The sequence below is a fragment of the Bos mutus genome, chromosome 2 (assembly GCF_027580195.1).
Source record: "Bos mutus isolate GX-2022 chromosome 2, NWIPB_WYAK_1.1, whole genome shotgun sequence".
Taxonomy (NCBI): Eukaryota; Metazoa; Chordata; class Mammalia; order Artiodactyla; family Bovidae; genus Bos; species Bos mutus.
This window is the reverse complement of record NC_091618.1, coordinates 99520125-99544491: the sequence shown is the minus strand read 5'-3', so window position 1 is coordinate 99544491 and position 24367 is coordinate 99520125. Positions and strand designations below refer to the sequence as shown.

General features: G+C 38.9%; 1 protein-coding gene across 1 annotated transcript in view; it reads left to right on the top strand.

Annotated features, from left to right (window-relative positions):
• Positions 1-24367, top strand: part of PLA2R1 (phospholipase A2 receptor 1) — a 136920-nt gene that overhangs the window by 81818 nt on the left and 30735 nt on the right. The window contains exons 12-19 of the mRNA XM_014478670.2: positions 2904-3106; positions 5153-5298; positions 10134-10218; positions 13003-13135; positions 13711-13746; positions 14585-14742; positions 23833-23897; positions 24172-24278. Of these exons, the coding sequence (XP_014334156.2) occupies positions 2904-3106; positions 5153-5298; positions 10134-10218; positions 13003-13135; positions 13711-13746; positions 14585-14742; positions 23833-23897; positions 24172-24278 (933 nt within the window). The remainder of the gene's footprint in view (positions 1-2903; positions 3107-5152; positions 5299-10133; positions 10219-13002; positions 13136-13710; positions 13747-14584; positions 14743-23832; positions 23898-24171; positions 24279-24367) is intronic.

Below are 24367 nucleotides of genomic sequence, written 5' to 3'. Positions count from 1 at the left end.
TGTCTAAAACCAAAGCTATTTAATCACTGTCTGATGTGGAAAAGTAAGACAAAATGCAAGACCAACAAAAAAGTATATTGCATTTTAAACTTGCTGATTTGAGATTTTAAAAATTCTTTGAACACTCAGGCAGAACTTGTGCCACAAAAATCCCAGATTTTGTAATGAAAACAGTCAAGATAAAAATAGAAGCAACATCTTAGAAATGGTTTTAGCCCTTTATATCTCTCACAGGGCTTCTTAATACATTATTTTATTTTTATGAAAATCCATAAGAAGAAAAGGACTTATTGCCCCCCTGTTTTAGACACAGTCTTTTGTGTTTAATTAACCGGTTTGAGGTTTGAGTTACTAAATATTTGTGCTGGGACTAGAACCCCAGACTTTAGGCCCCAAGTCAAAGGCTGCTGAGAAGGAAGGATGGAGGAGTCAGGTGACAGTGTGTGTTTGTCCTGCTCTTTCAACTAGAGCAATTCTCTCCATAGACATATTAGGTTTTTGGCTTCTACGTGGATTTCCACAATTCAGTTTTCATTAGAATTTCATTGCACAGAGCAGGCAGCATCTCCACTATTGTTCATGACTCAGCTAAACTGCGAGCTGCATTCCCAAATTACACTCAACAGGCCTCCACTGCTCCATTCACAGCAGGGGCAGTATGCTATACTCTGTCCCCGGCCTGGCCCCCCACCCTCCATCCTGAACACTAACTAGTTCCTCTGGCCAGTGGAGTCAACTGATGGCCTTTATATGGACCAACTCTCTCCCTTGACTTCAGTTTCTTCTACTTGTCATACAGTTATGTCTACTTGTTTATGACTGGTCATTTTCACCTTTGTGGGTTTCTTTGACCACCACCATGTGTACATACGTAAGACTATGAGCTTCCTGCAGGTGCCTAACACAGGTGTGCACCCGGATGTGACTGAAGTATAAACACTCATGCTTCAGCTTCCTTGCTCTTTCTCCTTTCACAAACACCTTCCCATTTCTCTAGGAGGCGCTCTTTGTACATCTTCCTCTGTCTTCTTCCTTCTCATTCCACTTTTCATTATCCCTCTGTTTAGTCTTTTTATTAGTGTGCACATGTGTGCTAAGTCGCTTCAGTCGTCTCCGACTCTTCGACCCCATAGACTATAACTCATCAGGCTTCTCTGTCCATGGGATTTCCCAGGCAAGAATATTGGAGTGGGTTGCCATTCCATTCTCCAGGGGATCTTCCCAACCTAGGGATCAAACCCTTTATCTCCTGTGTCTCCGGCACTGCAAGCGGATTCGTTATTGCTGAGCCACTGGAGAAGCCCTTCTATCAGCATAAGACAACACAAACATGGCTGGCAAGGATAATGCCAATTACCCTGAATCTACAGAAATTGAAGCCATTACTTCTGAAAGGAAATTCAGCAAGACAAATATCTAGTACCAAGTAACTATACTTTTAAAAGTGCCTTTAGCTCAAGACCCACCACAAGTCTTCATATGCTTCATCTATAATCATTTACTTTTTTACAAGCACCCCTTGAAAACTCTTTTCTCCTTTTAACATCCTCCAAAATGCAGCTCAAATGTCTCTACCTGCAAATACTTTACTGATGTCCTGAGGCAGACTCCATCACCCTGTCTGAGGTCTCCCCACAGAAATTTTAACGCACACCATTACTATAGCACTTCACACAGTATGTCTGCTACAATTAATCCTTTATTTGTGTCTCACACTCAACTATAAGAGTTGGGTTTTGTTCAGTCCTTCTATCTCAATCAGCTAATAATATACAGCCTAGTCTGGTATTCTCAGGTGGCTCAGTCAGTAAAGAATCCACCTGTGATGCAGGAGACATGGGTTCAATCCCTGGATTGGGAAGATCCTTTGGAGAAGGAAATGGCAGCCCACTCCAGTATTCTTGCCTGAGAAATCCCATGGACAGAGGAGCCTGGCAGACTATAGTCCATGGGGTCACAAGAGTGACTTAGTGACTAAACACCACTGGTATGTAGATATAGGTAAACAGTTTTGTTGTTGTTGCCGAATGTTGATTTAGTTCATTGAATGATCACTCCGGATTCAAGAAAAAAAAAAGCCTCATTTTTACTCAATTTTTGTAAGGGATTTTCTACTATTCACTGAAATTTGAAGTGTATTTTTCAGCTATGAAAACATATGAGTTGTATACATTTGATGACAAACTTGAGAATCTTAACATAGAAATTATTTTTATGGGAAAATATACTTCATTTTCCAGTATATTCAAACATACACAGAAGACTAAAATGGGGCTTGGCCATAACAAGGTGGTTTTTCCCTAATGTCTGCTCCCACTGCCACCCCCAGAATTTCACCCCATTTGGAATATACTTCATTCTCCCATTGTGAGGTTCTCTGTTGTGTACCTCACACACTGCCTGACTCCATCATTGATGTGTTTTTTCCTGTTGAATCAATTTCTCAGAGGATCGGCACCATGAATTTTTCATTGCTTATTTTTCATAGTAGTGTTTGAAAGCACAGTGTACAGGGTAGCTGCTCAATAAATTGTGAGCTAAGATTTCTTCTGCACAGTTAAAAAGCTCAATAATTCAAAGTAGAAGCATGTTGGTATTTGATGAGATATGAGGGATATTTTCGGTCCCACCTTGGAACAGCACCAGATTGCCCATCATTTGCTATCTGAGCCAAATTTCAGGCTCCGTAGTCTCTCTTCTCTCACTTTTTGATCTGCTATTCTTTTCTCCAGAGATGAAGAGAAACGAGATGATCATGCCACTAAAGCATCCTTTTTCATCTTTATTGTTCTTGTCTGGGTGCTTCATTACAAGATGTCAATTATCCAACACTCTAAAGAGCTGTCTTCCAAGCACAAAATGTTCTCGTGGTCTGGTAGTACAGTATTGTTTTCTGCTTTTAGGCTACAGTGGTGGCTGTGTTGTCATGCGAGGGAGGAGTCACCCTGGCCGCTGGGAAGTGAGGGACTGTAGGCACTTTAAGGCGATGTCCCTGTGCAAGCAACCAGTGGAAAATCGGGAGAAAACCAAGCAAGAAGAGGGATGGCCCTTTCACCCCTGCTATTTGGATTGGGAGTCAGAGCCTGGCCTGGCCAGTTGCTTCAAGGTAATGTGGAAGTTACATGGGCATTCTCAATGGAACCAACATTATTTCAACTTTGTCCGTGTATCCTGAATTCCTTTATTCCAGAACAGTGCCTGGCAGACAGCAGACAATTAATATTTGTTGGCTGTCTCCATCCCCTCAGTTATATTCCAAGATAATTTTTAGGTCAAAATGTTGACAGATCCTGGTGACACCGAGGCCTCCTCATGAGGACTGATATTAAGGCTCCAGTCAATATTATTCTTATTGCCTACAAATGGACAAGGCAGACACTCACTGGGTATGGAAATGGTACAATTCCATATTGTCTGTAAGCCAATGAATAAAGTCCTTATTATGGAATAATGCCATTCTGCTGCCAAGAATAGCTTTGGCAGCTTTTGATGATCAAAAGTTTATGTATATATATTTTGTGTGAAGAAATGTCTTTTTGCAAATCACCTTCAGATTCTAGATTTAAGTCAGTGTCTCTTATTTTCTCAGAAATATATTTTTGAAATATATTTGGTGGCTTTATCTTTGGTTCATCATATAAATAGAGATTTCTAAAATGCTGGGAGAAAGTTCTCTGGCATAGGGGCACATGAAGAGCAGAATGGAGACAGCCTCTGTGTCTAGAAATATTGCAGTCTCATAAATGGCTTGTGAATGCACTCAATTTACATGTACACATGTCTAATCCTACATTAAATTCATGGAATAATGGGCCCAGGAGTAACCTCACAGAGCTATAAGTTAGACCTTGGAAATGAGTAAACTGCAGCATGCAGTGAGATGGGGTGATTCACCCAAGATCACAATTATTTATTGACAGAGTTAGAATAAATTCCTGGTCTTGGAACTACCAGTCCAGTGCTTTTTCTACTACACATTACCCTGATACGTCAACAAATATATGGTGTGTTTGATAGGCATAGCGGTAGGACTTATGAATTTAAAGTGATTTGAAAAAAGGTTCCCAGAGGAGGTGAGTTTTGACATATAATTTAAAAGACGGAAAGGCTGTGCTGTAGTCCATGGGGCTGGGAAGGTCATTCATTCTGGTCTCAGCAAATTAGAGCCTGGTGAAGCCTGGCAGCTGCAGGGTGCCCGCCTGGCATCAGAGACTTAAGCATAGCATCAGGCAGTTAAAAATGAGGAAGGTATAGAGGTCTGGGATCTGAAGCTCTGGGTCGTTGGTTCCTCACACTTGACCTTAAATAAAGTCAAAAGCATACTTTCCATTTGACTGACTTCTTCATGCCACTGTGAGAACAGCTGCAAAACAACAATTTAGGTATAGCCAAGACCCAAAGAGCCTAGAAATATAGGTGGCACTAGTGGTAAAGAACCTGCCTGCCAATGCAGGAGACATGAGAGATGCAGGCTTGATCCCTGGGTCAGGAAGATCCCCTGAAGGAGAGTATGGCAACCCACTCCAGTGTTCTTGCCTGGAGAATCCCGTGGACAGAGGAGCCTGGTGAGCTATGGTCCATGGGGTCACAAAGAGTTGGACATGACTGAGCATAAAAAGAGCACACAAGACTCAAAGACCCCAGACATATACCTGCTTTAGGTTTCAGGTCTCATTTCTCATGTCTTCCCCTGAGTCAGCCACGGAATACTGGGTCTAATCCTAGCTCTGCTAGTCTGTGGCTGTGTTGACCTGAAATTTGTTGACTTGAAATTTGTAAATTTCTCTTAGCCTGACTCTCCTCATCTCTTGACAAACATTTTACTAAGGGACAAGCATATGCCAGTCATAGGATACTGGAGTGGGTTGCCATTTCCTTCTCCAATAGGATATTTAGGAGGGGGACAAAAAGAACTCTTCTGGAGGAAAAGAGTCCTCATCATATCCTCCTCATGTCTTTGTTTTGAGAATAAAAAAATAGTTTTTAGACAAGTAGATACATTTTAGTTCAATAAATGTTATTTCTCCCTTCTCGGTCAATCCTTTAATGTAGAATAATGACAACAATTATATTCCTGTAATCCTTTTGTCCAGAATTAAACAGCCTTATGTTATTTATGACTGTGTCAACCTTTTTCTCTTTCTCTATACAGGTATTTCATAGTGAAAAAGTCCTGATGAAAAGAACATGGAGACAAGCTGAAGAATTTTGTGAAGAATTTGGAGCTCATCTTGCAAGCTTTGCCCATATTGAGGAAGAGAATTTTGTGAATGAGCTTTTACATTCAAAATTTAATCGGTAAATACTTGTTAATTTTGAAAAATTTCAGTCAAATATTTTGTTTCCCAGTGATGACTTCTTAGTGATGAGTATTCCAAATATTTGGAGTGTTTGGGATATTCAAAACCTCAAGTGTTTAAGTTTAAAGCCAACAAGCAACTAGTTGTGAGAGAAAAATACATACTTATCATTTTATATTTATATTGCACTAAGTTCTCATTCCATAAAACAATGAACAAAGTGATGACTGTTTTGATACTTGAAATCTTTTCTGTGTGCCTCATAACAGAATTTTAGAGTTTTTCTTCCAAGTTCAGAAATTATCTAGCCCAGTGATTTTCCAAGTGTTATCTGAGCATCTGGAGGGTCCTGAACCCCCAGAGCAGGAGAGGTCAAGAGGGCAGTCAGTTTCTTGTTCGCTGACTTGAGTCACCGGAGTAGGTCCAACCGACCTACTCCTTCACCTCCAGGTGTTTTGTATACAGAAGGGATCCATGTGATATTTTGTTTGGAAAAAAGAAAGTCTCACTAATTTTTTAAAAAATTCCAATCCAACCTTCTAATTTTACATTTGAGGAAACAGGCATTTACTTGTTTGCATCCATCTTGCAAGTTTACAGAATCTTCAATTCTGTGAAGTTAGAAAATCAATCAAACTTAAATTTGAAGAAACATAGAGATCTTGTGCTACCTCCAGTCCAGTATGGGAATTTCTCCTACCAAATGCCTATGGCCATCTACTGTCTACATAATTCTTTTCAGTTTCAAGGTGCTCCCTACTGGGGATATAATCCATTCCATTGTTGGAGACTAGTTTCAAAGATCAACTTTGTAGGAAGCCAGAGCAACACAGGTCAAGTCTACTCAATTTTCAAATATTTGAAGACAGCCATCATGTCTCTTTTAGCGAGCCTTCTCATTCCTTGGCTTCTTACTGTAGAATGTTCTTGTCAGTTAGCATGTATTTTGGGAATGTCTTCTGTGAAAGGGACACTACTATATGCATGAAAGTGAAAGCGACAGTCACTCAGTCATGTCTGACTCTTTGCGACCCCATGGACTGTAGCCTGCCAGGCTCCTCTGTCCATGGGATTCTGCAGGCAAGAATATTGGAGTGAGTTGCCATGCCCTCCTCCAGGGGAATCTTCCCAACCCAGGGATCGAACCCAGTCTCCTGCACTGCAGGTGGATTCTTTACCATCTGAGCCACCAGAGATGCATGGGTGGCTGGAAAATGCAACAGATGTGACACAAAATCCTACCCCTGAGGATGTTGTGGTCTAAGGGGAGGAGGGGTGGCACACTTTCATACATTTATTTTAACACAAACAAATATAATACTGAGTACTGTGTTTCAAGCTCTGGAAATCTGAAGTCTCAATGAAACACTTATCTGAATCTCTGAGAAAATCCAGAACTACTTTTTGAGGAAAATCCTGGCCTACCCCATAAATTTCCTTTAGGACCCTCCCCTGAGAAGGTTAATATGTAATACCATCAAATTATTCACCTCTAACATCTATAAAAATGACCTTAAAGGTGGTGGTATCTCCCAATGTGTGTCTCATGGAGTACTCCAGGGAAAATAGGGGGATTTTGTGGTCAAATATGTTTGCAAAACAAGGTCCTATCTTGGAAATTTGCCATATACATTAGTATTGTAAAGGCTTCTAGAAGGAAGCACTTTATTTGACCACAAAACTTTTTTTTTTTTTTGACACCACTTATCTAAAATCCCATAGAACTGATCGGCCCTGCAGGAAATGCTGGCCTGAGACCATGGTTCCCAAACTTGGCTGATTCTCACACTCACTTGGGAAACTTGATAACAAGGAGCCCTCTGGTCTCATCCCAGGGCTGCTGAGTCAGATTCTCTGAGGCTGAGGAAAAGTTCAAGAAGCTTCCTGTTTTATTGGATTGCTAGTCAGGTATGGGGCCTCAGATCCAAGGGAGATGTGATCATCTCCACTGTTATAAGTTGTAACTTGGCTTCATGACCTCAGTTCAGTCAGTTCAGTTCATTCACTCAGTCGTGTCCGAATTTTTGCAGCCCCATGGACTGCAGCACGGCAGGCCTCCCTGTCCATCACCAATTCCTGGAGTTTACTCAAACTCATGTCCATTGAGTCGGTGATGCCATCCAACCATCTCATCCTCTGTTGTCCCCTTCTCCTCCTGCCTTCAATCTTTCCCAGCATCAGGGTCTTTTCCAATGAGTCAGTTCTTGCATCAGGTAGCCAAAGTTTTGGAGTTTCAGCTTCAGCATCAGTCCTTCCAATGAATGTTCAGGACTTATTTCCTTTAGGATGGACTGGTTGGATCTCCTTACTGTCCAAGGGATTCTCAAGAGTCTTCTCCAACACCACAGTTCAAAAGCATCAATTCTTCAGCACTCAGCTTTCTTTATACTCCAACTCTCACATCCATACATGACTACTGGAAAAACCATAGCTTTGACTAGACAGACCTTTGCTGGCAAAGTAATGTCTCTGCTTTTTAATATGCTGTCTAGGTTGGTCATAACTTTTCGGTCATAACTTTTCTTCCAAGGAGCAAGCATCTTTTAATTTCATGGCTGCAGTCACCATCTGCAGTGATTTTGGAGCCCAAGAAAATAAAGTCTGCCACTGTTTCCACTGTTTCCCTATCTATTTGCCATGAAGTGATGGGACAGAGACATGATCTTAGTTTCTGAATGTTGAGTATTATGCCAACTTTTTCACTCTCCTCTTTCACTTTCATCAAGAGGCTCTTTAGTTCCTCTTCACTCTCTGCCACAAGAGTGGTATCATCTGCATATCTAAAGTTACTGATATTTGTCTCAGCAATCTTGATTCCAGCTTGTGCTTCATCCAGCCCAGCATTTCTCCTGATGTACTCTGCATATAAGTTAAATAAGCAGGGTGACAGTATACAGCCTTGATGTACCCCTTTCCCTATTTGGAACCAGTCTGTTGTTCCATGTCCAGTTCTAACTGCTGCTTCCTGACCTGCATACAGGTTTCTCAAGAGGCAAGTCAGTTGATCTGGTATTCCCATCTCTTTAAGAATTTTCCAGAGTTTGTTGTGGTCCACACAATCAAAGGCTCAGCCCCTTGTAAAGCATCCTTTCATACTTGTGTATTGTAAGGTCTGCCCTATGAAACAATACTTGCAAACTGTCTCACAGAATTCAGTGTCAAGTATCTATCAAATTATTGATGTTCAGCACCTAATCACAAAAGCTATATAATGTATATTCTACTCTTTGTCCAAGACTGCCAAGGAGTTCAGCCAAGTGTCATGCTTAATTATACCAAATAAACCAATTCTCATTGTTAGCATAGTGCTTCTTCTTCTTCTTATGACACTGTTTTTCTATTTTTATTTTTATCATATACTACTACTAAGTCGCTTCAGTCGTGTCCGACTCTGTGCAACTCCATGGACTGCAGCCTACCAGGCCTCTCCGTCCATGGGATTTTCCAGGCAAGAACACTGGAGTGGGTTGCCATTTCCTTCTCCAATGCATAAAAGTGGAAAGTGAAAGTGAAGTCGCTCAGTTGTGTCCGACTCTTAGCGACCCCATGGACTGCAGCCTACCAGGCTCCTCCATCCATGGTATTTTCCGGGCAACTGTACTGGAGTGGGGTGCCATTGCCTTCTCCCTTTTTATCATATAGTAACTAGTTAAAATTATACAACTTTAGGAAATTGTTGGAGAGAAAATAAATACCAGTCCATATTCTAGGAGTGAGTATATGGCAGGAAAAATGTAGACCTCTGAATTCAGTGAGAAAAAGAATAAAAACTTCTCAACACAGGGAGAGTGATGTAGGTCTTCAGCCTGGTCACTGAGATGAATCTACCTAGCTTAAGCTTAAGGCAGCATTCTCACCTTCTCACAACCTTAAATGTAAGTTATAATCATGGCAGTGGCCAATGGGTCTCAGTGATGCTAGAATTTTCTAAGTCATATTTTACGTTCATTTGTATCATTCAAGAAAAAGAGCTCAAACATCTGAGAAGGAGATACTTCACAATAGGTTTGCTTCTGTGCATTAAGGAAAATAAAGCATCTGTCATGATTTCTCAATCCTTTAAATCTTTAATTCTTCAAAATTATCCTCAGAAAATTATCTTAGTGAGATGGTTCATTGTGCTATTAACCTTTATTGCTTGATGTATTGAATACTCTGTGGTTTAACATATTGGTCCATCACCTAATAGGAGGGAAGATGGTTCTCTGTGGGGCTTCTCATGAAGTCTAACCAGTGGTAATAGCTGAAGTTAATCTACCATGCCTCAGACTGATTCACCGTGGAATGATTTACACTGGGATATAGTTGGAGGAACCAAACCTACTGTAAACCTTTTATTAAATGGTGATGGTGGTGATTAACCCTCAGAGAGTACGTGAATATTTGACAAAAGAACAACAAACATAGAAAAGTAACATAAATATGCAGTAAAGTAGTGAATAAATAGGGAAAAGTAGGAAAAGATGTTCCCAAATTTCTTACCAACTCACTTTCATGTATTCTTGTCCTAATTGAAAGGTGTTGCCATTCCTAACGACCATGAGAAAGCCATGTTCTCAATATGGACAGACTTTTCTCCCAGCTGCCCATCCCCAATGAGTACACCATACAAACCAAGAGAGGTAGGAAGTGGGATTAGTCCTTGCTCAGTTCACTTTATAGCTCTGGTTCTGCTTACAGGAAATGGTCAATAAATGCTTGTTCACTTGATCAGTTCTGCTAGTCATGTCAGCTGTTTCCTGAATAACTAAATACTTAAAGACTTTTTGAACCTGTTACATAATATTGTGAATTCAATGCGAAGGGCCAAGTTTTAGTTTCTTCTCTTCACAGGACAGAAGAAAGGCAGTTCTGGATTGGATTTAATAAAAGAAACCCACTGAATGCTGGTTCTTGGGAATGGTCTGATGGAACTCCTGTAAGTCTTTCCAAGCTGGAGAAAAGGAGATGAATTTAAAGCAGGTGGCCCTGGAACCACTTAGTAAACCATCCAAGAGAACCTAGAAAGAACAGCCATGTTCCCTATGACTCAGACCTAAATCAAAAACTGCCCCAGACTTTGGTATCAAAAGAGTCATTTCAGCAAGGTCTTGAGAAAGCTTTGCTAGCCAGATAGTTCCAAAGCTAGCTATAAATCTCATCCTAAAAGGAAATAAAAATCTCTGAAAAAGGCCTGAAAACCATCTCCCATGTGAAGAATCTCCAGCAGAGAAGCAACTATTCTTTAAAATAATACCATGCTTCCTTTGCCCTACCCTCCCTCTCCTGCACAGCACCTGATCATGTGAGGGTGAGACCCTTGTCTATGTCACAGTGAAAAGAAATATCTTCAGTTTCTCTCACTTTAAAAGAACAGAAATGCCAGGTTTAGGTTTAAGAAGCTGCACCTCCTTCTCAGTCAAAGAAAATTATTTGGGAGGAAAAAAAATAATTATTTCTCATTCAGCCTCACATGTGTAAAAACCTCATGAAGGAAAGAAGGAACTCACAATTACATTTTTTTTCAGGCACAGTGAGGATTTCTGAGATATTCCTCATGACAGGGAAAAAAAAAACAGAAGCAGTAACCCAGATTAAAATGAGATCCATCTGAAGGCACAAGAAAAATCAAATTATTTAGTTTCACCAGTGAACTGGGGTTAGCAACAGCCTGCAGTGAGCATTTAATACAGCTCCTATTCACTGAGCCCCAGTTAAGTTCTGAGCACTGAGCCGAGTGCAACCCTGCATGATCTCTTTTCATCACTACAGTGATTCCACATAGTGGATATTAAAATGATTAAGTAGTATGCCTAAAATAATACATAAGAGAGACAGCATTTGTATACAGGTTGTCTGCCTCCAAAGACACAATGTCATAAAGTCTCCTCATTGGCAAAATAGCAGCAGCCAAACTTTGACATAGTAACGATCAAAAGAGAAAAGGGATCTTTAGACCTGATACATAGATGGTGTTCAAATCTGTAGCAAGGAAATGGTTTGCAGAGAAACTATATGCTTAAGTGGGAATAAAAATAATGAGCGTGCTAGTTGGAAAAAAAAACAAAAAAACAATACCACGTCAGTACTGCTTCTTTGAAAAAGGCAACAGGACCAGAGGTTATGAAGAGATCTTGGAGATGACCTAGCCTCACCCATCTATTCTGCTGAATAGATTATTAGCAAGAATATATTATTGAATAATCTAATATATTATTATCAGAATATTATTATTAGAATATAATAATATAATATATATTATAATATGTTATATATATATATAATATATGTTATATATAATATATTATAATATACTATTATATATAATATATATTATATAGTTTATATTATACTATATAATATAATATATATTATATCATATGTAATATAATATTATAATATATTATATATATTATGTAATATAATAGTATATTAATATATTATATGTAATATAATATATACTACATTATATAATATAATATTAATATTATTAGAACATTATTAGAATAATCTAGTGTATTATTATTAGAAGAATAGATCTATTCTTCTTCTGCTGAAGAAGCCAAGGCCCAGAGAGTGGAAAGGGCATAAAGCAGGGTTGACCTGCCCGTTAATGGCAGCCACCACATAGCACTGTTGGGTGGTTAACGTCAATATGCCGCTTGGAAAATAAAGTGTGGTGGATAGAGGTCGACAATGTCTTTTAGTAAAACAAACAAACTTATTAATAACAGGAGAGGCATAGACAATTTGGTTCAGAATCAATGAGATAAAGCCATGAAGCAGTGGACTGAGTCCCTCACCACTTCCCTCTGGATAGAGTAAATATCAAACTCATGCCATTCTCTGAATCTGAACTTTTTTATATATATATATATATATATATATAAGTTAGATGAATTATTGCATGACTTTGTACATATTTGAAGGCGAGTATGTATGTGGTGGTGGTGGTAGCTAAGTTGTGTCCAACTATTGCAACCTCATGGGCTATATAGCCTGCCAGGCTCCTCTGTCCATAGGATTTCCCAGGCAAGAATACTGGAGTGGGTTGCCATTTCCTTCTCCAGAGGATCTTCCCAACCCAGAGATCGAACCTGTGTCTCCTGCATTGCAAGCAGATTCTTCACCCCTAAGCTACCAGGGAAGCATAAATCATTTCAAAACCCTTTTTTTTTTTTTCAGATTTTTACCTGAGTCTTACTCATGGTTGGTCCACATTTCTATCAAGTAGTCATCAAATCATTGAGAAGTCTGAATCTCTAGTCAATACTCCTGTTGTGTGATCATTCATAGAAATAGATAGTTTCTTGATTAAAGCTAGGGTTGACTTAGAAGTTAGTATTAGAGACTAAAAGCAAAAGAATCTACATCAAAGATGAGATTCAATTCTGAAAGATCCTTGAGCCACTAAAAAGTTTACCCAGAATCCCAGAGCTAGCCTAACCTTAAGTGAGAAAACAGTGCAATTTCATCTGACTTATTCCTTCTGGAGAAAGGCGTAGCATGCCTCTTTTTAAAAAAACAGAAAAAGAATCTTCAAGAAAAAATGCTAAAGTTTTCATTAGCTTGCTTTTCACAAATGTGGAACCACCTTTAACTGGCATCATAACTTGCTTCCTCCAGAAGTCAATTGTGATTTTCTACAGGGATGCCTTTTTGATCATTTGAAACCTTTTGCAGAGAATCAGTATTAAGGAATAATGAACTTCATCTGCTGCAGGTTGTCTCTTCATTTTTAGACAATTCTTATTTTGGAGAAGATGCAAGAAATTGTGCTGTTTATAAGGCAAATAAAACGTTGCTACCCTCATACTGTGGTTCCAAACGTGAATGGATATGCAAAATTCCAAGAGGTAAAAATATTAAGATCTTCACTATTTGTTTGCTTTCTAATCATCTATAGCATTTTCCCAAGGCAACAGTTACAGAGGTCTAAAATTTAAGCAGCCTGGACCACAGGACCAACAACCTTCATGATGAACCAGATTGTACCATTTTAGGAAAAAAAAAAATGTGTATCATGGTGGAATGAGAAAAAATGACACCAGTGCAGTATGCTAAGTTAGTGGGAAATGAAGATAACTGCCCATATTCTGGAGAACTGTATTTTGCAAGTACAACCTGGAAGAAATGTCACTGTGACATTACAAACAAACAAAATTACTTATCAGATGAATAAGTAAAAGCACCAGCACAGTGTGTGACACACAATAGGCTCTCAATAAATGTTCACAACCTTTTTTTTAACCAAGGTCTCTCTTGAGGCTCCTCTTCAGGTAGGAGAACTGATCACTTTCCAAGCAACATCTGGTTCTCAATAATCTTTTAAAAAGCAAAGTCCAAGATATTGTGTTTAGACCTGAAGTAATTCAGAGATAGTACATCTGTAAATAAACATCACTCACACTGGCTTGCTTTTACTTTACAGATGTGAGACCCAAGGTTCCACCCTGGTATCAGTATGGTAAGAACGATTCCTGAATTTCTAACTTTATGCTACTTTATACCATTAGTCCAGAGAAGGCAATACCATTAGTCTGTTATTACATAGCACCAATGGAGTTACTCTTTTCTTGTGTCTATTGAGAACTAATTTGTTCAAATTAACCATTAATAAATAATCAAACTAGGGACTTCTTTTGTGGTCCAGCAAGTAAGACTCGACACTCCCAATACAAGAGGCCCTGGTTTCATCCCTGGTCAGGGAGCTAGATTCCACATGCTGCAACTAACTAATGATCCCGCATGCCACAACAAAGATGGAAGATCCCGCATGCCACAACAAAGATGGAGGATCCCGCGTGCCACAACAAAGATGGAAGATCCCGTGTGCCACAACAAAGATGGAAGATCCCGCGTGCCACAACAAAGATGGAAGATCCCGTGTGCCACAACAAAGATGGAAGATCCCGTGTGCCACAACAAAGATGGAGGATCCCGCGTGCCACAACTAAGACCCGGTGTAGCCAAATAAATAAATATGTATTTTTTAAGATCAAAATGACATTAAATATTATTAAAGACTAATATCATAGCTTAACTCCATTTTTATGGCACATGATTTTAAAATATGCATCTAGCCCAGACTTTGGAATATACGTGTTTCATATATGAAAAAGACCAGTGAAAATAAGTAAACTGTATACTTACGTATGTGTGGGAGTAGGTGTATTCACACACATTTTCTTAATGTTGAGTGACTAAATTACACATGTGAGGTCAATCACAGCACACCCTATTTAAGTTTGCATTACATTGCTCAATAATTGTTGTATTACTTCCATTGCTTATTTCTCTTTCAGATGCACCCTGGCTCTTTTATCAGGATGCAGAGTACCTTTTTCATATTTCTGCCTCAGAATGGTCCTCCTTTGAGTTTGTCTGTGGCTGGCTGCGCAGTGATATTCTCACTATTCATTCTGCACATGAACAAGAATTCATCCACAGCAAAATAAGAGAGGTACTTAAATTTGATTAACTATGAGAAACTCAGAGCTTAACTCCTTCTTCAGTCCTTGAGGGGTTTTGTTTTCAAAAGACCAGACATTAATTTGTTTCATTGAAAGTCTTAGATTTTTAAGAATTGTTTTTCTTCCTGTTACAAAGATTTAGAGAAAATAATGGAAACACAGGTTTACTATGCTTGTCGGTTATTTCACTTCTCATGCTTTTTTAGCAACAAGGATGAGTGAGTAGCATTTTATTGTTTTGTGAGGTTCATTCCATCATTCAATGCTTATTTATTCTGCATCTACTATTCTAGGGACTGAGGTTTTATCAGTGCTTCCAAAAGACCAAAATCCCTGCTCACCTGGAGCTTATAGTCTAGTCTAGGCAGGAAGACTGCAAGCAATACAAGTAAATAGAACTACGTAGTATTTTAGAAAAAGATACGTGGATAGATGCATGCAGGAAGATAAAGCACTGATGAGGGACAAGGACTACTGGGAGGTGCATGCTGTTTTAAAATTCCAAATTTTACTTATAAGAGTACAGTATTTTTTAGACTCTACAGAAAATGGTAAGGAGTGGTTCTACATTTCAACTTCAGATAAAGACTGGACTTAATCCTTTGAGAAGCTAGGCTAATTAGGAGCATGGAGAATCTGTTACATATGAAATAGACTACCAAGGAATAGTGTCAGGTTTTCCGTGTATTTCTTCAGCAAGCATTTATTGAGCATTAGCTTGGTCTCAGGCACTGTGGTATTTGTCAAGGACACAAAAATGAGATACAGTCAGTGTCTTTAAAAAGCTGGAAATAACACAATGTAGTAAGAGAAAAGAGAGCAGTCTGTACAAATTACCAAGGGGGCACCCGGGAGGAACAACCTCATTCCTAATTTTCCCTAGGAAACTGTTAAAGGTAACAGAGAGCCTTTTTTCTTTTTCCATAATTTAACATTCTTTCATGGTCTCCAGGAATCCTTTATTGCTCTATCATCTTTTCATATGTTTGTAAGTTAACTGTTAAAATGAAGTTCTATGTTAAAGCATCCTTGACTTGTAAGAGAAATGTCTTCCCTCACATCTCACAGGGCTTTCCTGTCTCTGTAATTCTCTCTGATACACATACAGTGAGGAGGATGCAGGCTGGGTCCACTACTGAATTTTGATGGAAAAGCCAAGAACCAGAGGGTTTAGGTGACAACTGCACTGCCCCACAGAGACACAGTGGCAGACCAACCAGGAGAATAGGCTATCCCAAATATCGGTTCATGCATTATATTACTACTCTTCATCTCCTACAAATGGAACACTCAAGTCAAAACCAGAACATTAAGTATCAATGAGTTATATATCACAACTTCAGAAAATACATTTGTCTCTTTAGCTAGACGGCAGAGGCAGACTCCTTGCCCCAAGTGGCAGTAATAAGAGACCAGGTGAATGGCCAAAAACCAATCTATCAACATGTAAAGGGCACATCCCAAAAGGAAGTGATAATTGGCCAATACTTACTGTAACAGTGTCAAGCACTGCAAAGCACCAATGTTTAATGGCATTCAATCTTTCTAACAACTCTCTGTGGGAAGTCTGCCATCAGCAGATTTTACAGATGAGGAAGCTAAGACTCTAAAGAGGTGAAACAACTTGGTTACACAGCAGCTAGGTAGTGGAATTTGGAAGTGAACTCGAGTCATCTGACTTACAAGGTCATTTTCAAAAACCGATGTGGGCAGCAGAACAGCATATGCATTATATTAAAACAATCCATCCTCTGAACAGTAGCGCTTGTATATTGTCGGTGAGAATGTAAATTGGTGCAGCCACTAAGGAAAACAGCACAAAGCTTCCTCAAAGAATCCAGCGATTCCACTCCTAGGTATATATCTGGAAAAAATAAATACACTAATTTTAAAAGATACACGCACCCCAATGTTCATCAGTCAATTCAGTTCAGTTGCTCGGTTCTGTCCAACTCATTGCTACCCCATGGCCTGCAGCACGCCAGGCTTTCCTGTCCATCAGCACACCAGGCTTTCCTGTCCGTCACCAACTCCCGGAGCTTGCTCAAACTCATGTTCATTGAGTCGCTGATGCCATCCAACCATCCCATCCTCTATCATCCCCTTCTCCTCCTGCCTTCAATCTGTCACATCATCAGGGTCTTTTCCAATGAGTCAGTTCTTCACATCAGGTGGCCAAAGTATTGGAGTTTCAGGTTAAGCATCAGTCCTTCCAATGAATATTTAGGATTGATTTCCTTTAGGATGGACTGGTTGGATCTCCTTGCAGTCTAAGGGACTCTCAAGAGTCTTCTCCAACACCACAGTTCAAAAGCATCAATTCTTCGGTGCTCAGCTTTCTTTATGGTCCAACTCTCACATCCATATATGACTACTGGAAAAACCATAGCTTTGACTAGATGGACCTTTGGGGGCAAAGTAAATGTCTCTGCTTTTTAATGTGCTGTCTAGGTTAGTCATAGCTTTTCTTCCAAGGAGCAAGCGTCTTTTAATTTCATGGCTGCGGTCACCATCTGCAGTGATTTTGGAGCCCAAGAAAATAAAGTCTGTCACTGCTTCCATTGTTTTCCCATCTATTTGCCATGAAGATGCGACCGGATGCCATGATCTAGTTTTGTGAATGTTGAATTTTAAGCCAGCTTTTTCACTCTCCTCTTTCACTTTCATCAAGAGGTTTTTTTGTTCCTCTTTACTCTCTGTCACAAGGGTGGTGTCATCTGCATATCTGAGGTTATTGATATTTGTCCCGGCAATCTTGATTCCAGCTTGTGCTTCATCCAGCCTGGCATTTTGCATGATGTATTCTGCATAGAAGTTAAATAAGCAGGGTGACAATATACAGCCTTGACGTACCCTTTTCCCAATTTAGAACCAGTCCATTGTTCCATCTCCAGTTCTAATTGCTAATTCCTGACCTGCATACAGATTTCTCAGGAGGCAGGTCAGGTGGTCTGGTATTCCCATCTCTTTTAGAATTTTCTAGTTTGTCACGATTCACACAGTCAAAAGCTTTGGCACAGTCAGTAAAGCAGAAATAGATGTTTTTATGGAATTCTCTTGCTTTTTCTGTGATCCAGCGGATATTGGCAATTTGATCTCTGGTTGCTCTACCTTTTCTAAATCCAGCTTGAATATCTGGAAGTTCTCAGTTCACGTACTGTTGAAGCCTGGCTTGGAGAATTTTGAGCATTACTTTGCCTAGCGTGTGAGATGAGTGCAATTGTGCAGTAGCTTGAACATTCTTTGGCATTGCCTTTCTTTGTCATTGTAATGAAAACTGACTTTTTCCAGTCCTGTGGCCACTGCTGAGTTTTCCAAATTTGCTGGTGTATTGAGTGCAGCACTTTCATAGCATTATTTTTCAGGATTTGAAATAGCTCAGCTGGAATTCCATCACCTCCACTAGCTTAGTTCATAGTGACGCTTCCTAAGGCCCACTTGACCTCACACCCCAGGATGTCTGGCTCTAGATGAGTGATCACAGCATCATAGTTATCTGGGTCATTAAGATCTTTTTTGTATAGTTCTTCTGTGTATTCTTGCCACCTCTTCTGAATATCTTCAGCTTCTGTTAGGTCCATACAATTTCTGTCTTTTACTGTGCCCATCTTTGTATGAAATGTTCCCTTGGTATCTCTAATTTTCTTGAAGAGATATCTAGTCTTTCCCATTCTATTGTTTTCCTCTATTTCTTTGCATTGATCACTGAGGAAGGCTTTCTTACCTCTCCTTGCTATTCTTTGGAACTTTGCATTCCAATGGGTATATCTCTCCTTTTCTCCTTGGCCCTTTAATTCTCTTCTTTTCTCAGCTATTTGTAAGGCCTCCTCAGACAACCATTTTGCCTTTTTGCATTTCTTTTTCTTGGGGATGGTTTTGATCACAGCCTCCTATACAATGTTATGAACCTCCATCTGTAGTTCTTCAGGCACTCTGTCTATCAGATCTAATCCCTTGAATCTATTTGTCACTTCCAGTGTATAATCGTAAGGGATTTGATTTAGGTCATACCTGAATGGTCTAGTGGTTTTCCCTACTTTCTTCAATTTAAGTCTGAATTTAGCAATAAGGAGTTCATGATCTGAGCCACAGTCAGCTCCTGGTCTTGTTTTTGTTGACTGTATATAGCTTCTCCATCTTTGGCTGAAAAGCAGATAATCAATCTGACTTCGGTATTGACCAATCTGGTGATGTCCATGTGTAAAGTTTTCTCTTGTGTTGTTGGAAGAAGGTATTTGCTATGACCAGTGTGTTCTCTTGGCAAAATTCTGTTAGTCTTTGCCCTGCTTCATTTTGTATTCCAAGGCCAAACTAGCTTGTTACTCCAGGTATCTCTTGACTATGTACTTTTGCATTCCAGTCCCTTATGACGAAAAGGACATCTTTTTTTGGTGTTGGTTCTAGAAGATCTTGTAGGTCTTTATAGAACCATTCAACTTCAGCTTTTTTGGCATCAGTGATTGTGATATTGAATGGTTTGCCTTGGAAACAAACAGAGATCATTCTGTCATTTTTGAGATTGCACCCAAGTACTGCATTTTGGACTCTTTTGTTGACTATAAGTCCTCCTACATTTCTTCCAAGGGATTCGTGCCCACAGTAGTAGATGTAATGGTCATCTGAATTAAATTCACCCATTCCAGTCCATTTTAGTTCACTGATTCCTAAAATGTTGATGTTCACTCTTGCTATCCCCTGTTTGACCACTTCCACTTTACCTTGATTCATGGACCTAAAATTCCAGGTTCCTATGCAATATTGTTATTTACAGCATCAGACTTTACTTCTGTCATCAATCACATCCACAACTGGGTGTTGTTTTTGCTTTAGCTCAGTGTCTTCATTCTTTACTGAGCCCTTCTCCAGTAGCATATTGGGCACCTACCAACCTGGGCAGTTCTTCTTCCAGTGTCATATCTTTTTGCCTTTTTATATTGTTCATGGGGTTCTCAAGGCAAGAATACTGAAGTGGTTTGCCGTTCCCTTCTCCAGGGGACCATGTTTTGTCAATAGCCAAGATAGGAAAATAATCTAAGTGTCCATCAACAGATAAATGGATAGAGATGTGTCATATATATACAGTGGAATATTAGTCATAAAAAGAATGAAACTTTGCCATTTGCAACAACATATGGACCAAGAGGGTATTGTGCTTCATGAAGTAAGTCAGAGAAAGATAAATACGGTGTGTTTTCACTTATATGTGGAATCTAAAAAATAAAACAAATGATGAATATAACAAAACAGAAACAAATTCATAGATACAGAAAATGAACTAGTTATCATCAGTGGGGAGAAGAAAAGGGGAGGGCAAGATAAGGGTAGAGGATTAAGAAGTATAACCTACTATGTATAAAATAAATAAGCTTCAAGGACATATTATACAGCACAGGGAAATATAGCCATTATTTTATAATAAATTTAGTGGGTTATAATCTGTAAAAAATTTTGAATGGCTATGTTATACACATGAAACTAATAGAATATTGTAAATGAACTATACCTCAATTTTTTAATTAATTAAAAATAATATATAATCCCTCCCCAAATGACAGCTGCCAGCTCTGTCTCAGACATGAACAGTGAAGGACTTGGTTGATCCTTCCAGCAAAGCTTAGGTCTTTGGAGAACCTCTGTACCCTTCTCTGTTCACCTTTTCCTTAATTCACTCTCTCAGTCTTTGGTGGTTGGGAAGCCAGTGGGAATGGCAGAGTTAATACCTCTCATGGAATGGAATAGTAAAACCCCATGGGCTTAGCCATTTAAGAAGGCATAGCCAGTGCCATGATCTAGAGTTGAGGATTAGATCTAGTGATCCCAAACCAGACAAACCCTGTGGTGTCTTAGATGGTAAAAGTGTTACCCAGCCTATGACCAGGCTGATACGGAATGTTCTTTCAGTATTACAGGTGAGCAGCTGACTGATCCAACACCACAGTGTGCTACAGAAGGAAGCTATCAGAGAGTAAAGGATGGGGAGACACAGAATGGGGCAAGGGACCCAAAGGGAATGGGTATCAACTTAGAGAAAAGAATGCCATATATTTCTAAAGCAGTTCTTCCTCCTGCATAATTTGTAGCTATTAGGCAATTTTTGTTCAAGATAGTGATAGTATTTATGGTGACCTACATTTCTTAGGTCAGTCCAGAAGTTCTGGATGAGGAACTAAACATGTAGAGGTCATACCACTCATTTTTGTGGCACACCCACCCTATAATTGAAGGAAGAATGCTGCTGCTGCTGCTGCTGCTAAGTCGCTGCAGTCGTGTCCGACTCTGTGCGACCCCATAGACGGCAGCCCACCAGGCTCCCCCGTCCCTGGGATTCTCCAGGCAAGAACACTGGAGTGGGTTGCCATTTCCTTCTCCAATGCATGAAAGGGAAAAGTGAAAGTGAAGTCGCTCAGTCGTGTCCAACTCTTATCGACCCCATGGACTGGAGCCCACCAGGCTCCTCCATCCATGGGATTTTCCAGGCAACAATACTGGAGTGGGGTGCCATTGCCTTCTCCAGCAGGAAGAATAGAAGTAATTAAATATTTTTAAAGTTACATATGCATTGTATACCTTCTCTACAAAGAATCAGTTCAGTTCAGTTCAGTTCAGTCGCTCAGTCATGTCCAACTCTTTGCGACCCCATGAATCACAGCATGCCAGGCCTCCCTGTCCATCACCATCTCCCGGAGTTCACTCAAACTACAAAGAATAGTAACTCAGAAATATGAAAGACAAAAATATCATTCTTTTGGGGAGTAGAAGAAGTAATAATTGAGAAAGAAAGCTGGATGCAGTTTTTTAAATGTCTGAAGCAGAATTTTTTAATAGAATGTTTCCATCCTGGAAAAGTGATGAGGCATAATTTCCTCTTTGACTAACAGAAGACCACAAGGGAATTTTTGAGAACAAATTTTTTGAGTCATCTTATTGGTCAGATCAATGCCAAAAAAATAAAAACCATGAGCACTTTATGAGTTGTTTGACATGAACTATATTGTTATGCTGTGTTGTGCAATAAATATTTGCACTTCAAAATTGCAATTTACTCTTATTTTTTCAATTTTATTTCAAAAAATTTCTGACAAAAATATATCAAATCTATTAGTCATCGCCCAAAATCTGGTGTTTTAAATCCTTAAAATAATTTGGTTTTGCTATTTTTATGGAAACATTTTAAGAGATAAGAGGTTGTTCTCCCTTATATTGCTTTGTAGATTAGTATATTGGATATTACTGTGGGTTATTTGTTTATGGTAAGTGTTCTTCCTATATAATACTATCTATAATAAATGCTTGTAACAAAGCATAATTGATATGATGAAGTCCATGGTTGTATCACATTTTTTATACAAAAGAATACTAGTATCTTTTATTGTTGTGGTTTTACACATAAACTGAAATTCACAACATCTATTTTTCACATTGAATTTTTTACTCTGAGTATCTTCTAACTTGACCTATGAAGTTCTGTCCCATGTCACAACAGGTTGTGATGTACCACGTGGAGGATTACCATGCTTTAATTGAGGTGGTAATAAATATGCCACTTAAGATGTGGTAGTTGTAATTTTTCTTTAGAGATCCTTAATTGGGGCAATGAACAATCAGACCATGATTTCCACTATTGTTGCACACGAGACCTCTTTAGATTGAATGAAATGGTTGTGGTTCTCCCACTGAGTTCACAGCCAGTCTCCACGGACCCATTCCAAAGGCTGACAATAGGAGCCTAAATTTAGCATGTAAGAACATGTCCATGAAACAACACCTCAGGGAGCCAAAATTACAGTTGCTCCATCTTGCATTATTCACAAATTGCCGATATGGCAGACCGCCACACTGGTTAAGGAGTAAAAATACTCGTGTATAAATTAGAATGTTAGAGAGCTATTAGGTTCTGTTGTATGATGACTTGAAATTCACATGGGAAAAAAAAATACATTTTTTAAATGCATCTCCAAGTCTTTACAGAAGAAACGAAAGTGAAAATTTAAATGTATAATGCCTTCAAATTAACAGGTTTTTAGCATAAAAAATTAAGTTACATTTCACACACAGCACACACACAATAAAGAATATTGATTTGGAGGCCTTAGAGAAATCCTTAATGCCGCTTCCTTTTTTATAGTTGAAGAGGGGATTTCAATTTCCTGGGTCATAAGCCCAGTATTACATCTGGTCTAATGTGTATACACACATGCACGTCTATGATGTTTCAAGTTTATTCTTTATTGTACTGAGATCTATGTGATAAATAATGGCATAAATTAATAAAATATAGAAAGGATAAATTTCTAGTTGTCAAACACTGGAAATACTGCAGTATTCTTTTGTCCTATACTGTAGTTTCCTTTTGAATGGGGGAGAGTGCTAATACTTACAATCAGACTAATGCCTAAATTATGGACTTCCCTGGTGGCTCAGATAGTAAAGCGTCTGTCTACAATGTGGGAGACCTGGGTTTGAGCCCTGGGTTGGGAAGATCCCCTGGAGAAGGAAATGGCAATCCACTCCAGTACTATTGCCTGGAAAATCCCATGGACAGAGGAGCCTGGTAGGCTACAGTCTATGGGGTCGCAAAGAGGCGACTTCACTTTCACTAATGCCTAAAATATAAGTTCTTTTTACTATTGAGGTCTTTATGCCTCAAATTGTTTTTCAAGTAAGGTGGTTTTGCAGTACATTTTTATAAATCATTGAGAGAATAAGTCACTAAACTTTTAGTTTAAAAAGGAATTCACATTCTATTTCACTTTACAATATTACTTTATAAATCCCTACTATGAGAGTTAGAAAATTTATTTTCACATATATAAGAAACATTGTAACAAAGTTATATATGAAACTAAAATTATTTTAAATATTTGATTCCAATTTTATTCTATAATGAGGAGGGAGTAGTTTAGAATAATGAAGTTTCAGGTTTTCTCAAGATGCTTGGCCTTGGTGTACTCTTCTTTAAATAATTGGGTAAAATACTGAAGAATAGAAAGCTATTAACAGCAACCCCATTAATCTTAATAGTGTAAAGGGAAAACAAGTAGAATAAATGCTGACATTCTCTCTCTCTGTCTTTTAAATAGCTATCAAAGTATGGTGTAAATTGGTGGATTGGACTTCGAGAAGAAAGAGCCAGTGATGAATTTCGGTATGGACCTAGATTAATTTGCATTTAACCCTGGTTGACGGGTTTTTTATTTGCAGAGTGATTGGACTAGATCTTAGTGGTTAATGTGTTGAATAGCTTTCAAACATTATCTTTAACTTATAAATTTTCATTTCCCTAACTAAAGACATGAGTATTTTTTTTAATTTAATAAAATAATTATGCCTCCAGTCCATACCCCAGAACTCCAAAAATGGTGTTAGAGACTGAATGTGCAGAATGAGAGAAGACCTTTAATTTCTTAATTTTCTTGCAGTTGGAGAGATGGATCACCAGTAATATATCAGAACTGGGACAAAGGAAAAGAAAGATCTATGGGCCTTAATGAGAGCCAGAGGTGTGGCTTCATTTCATCCATAACAGGTTATTTTATTAATCCATTTTGGGGTTTATAATGCAAACATAATTTTCAGAAGACTCGAAGTCTCCTTTTAATTGCATTAATTCAGTGA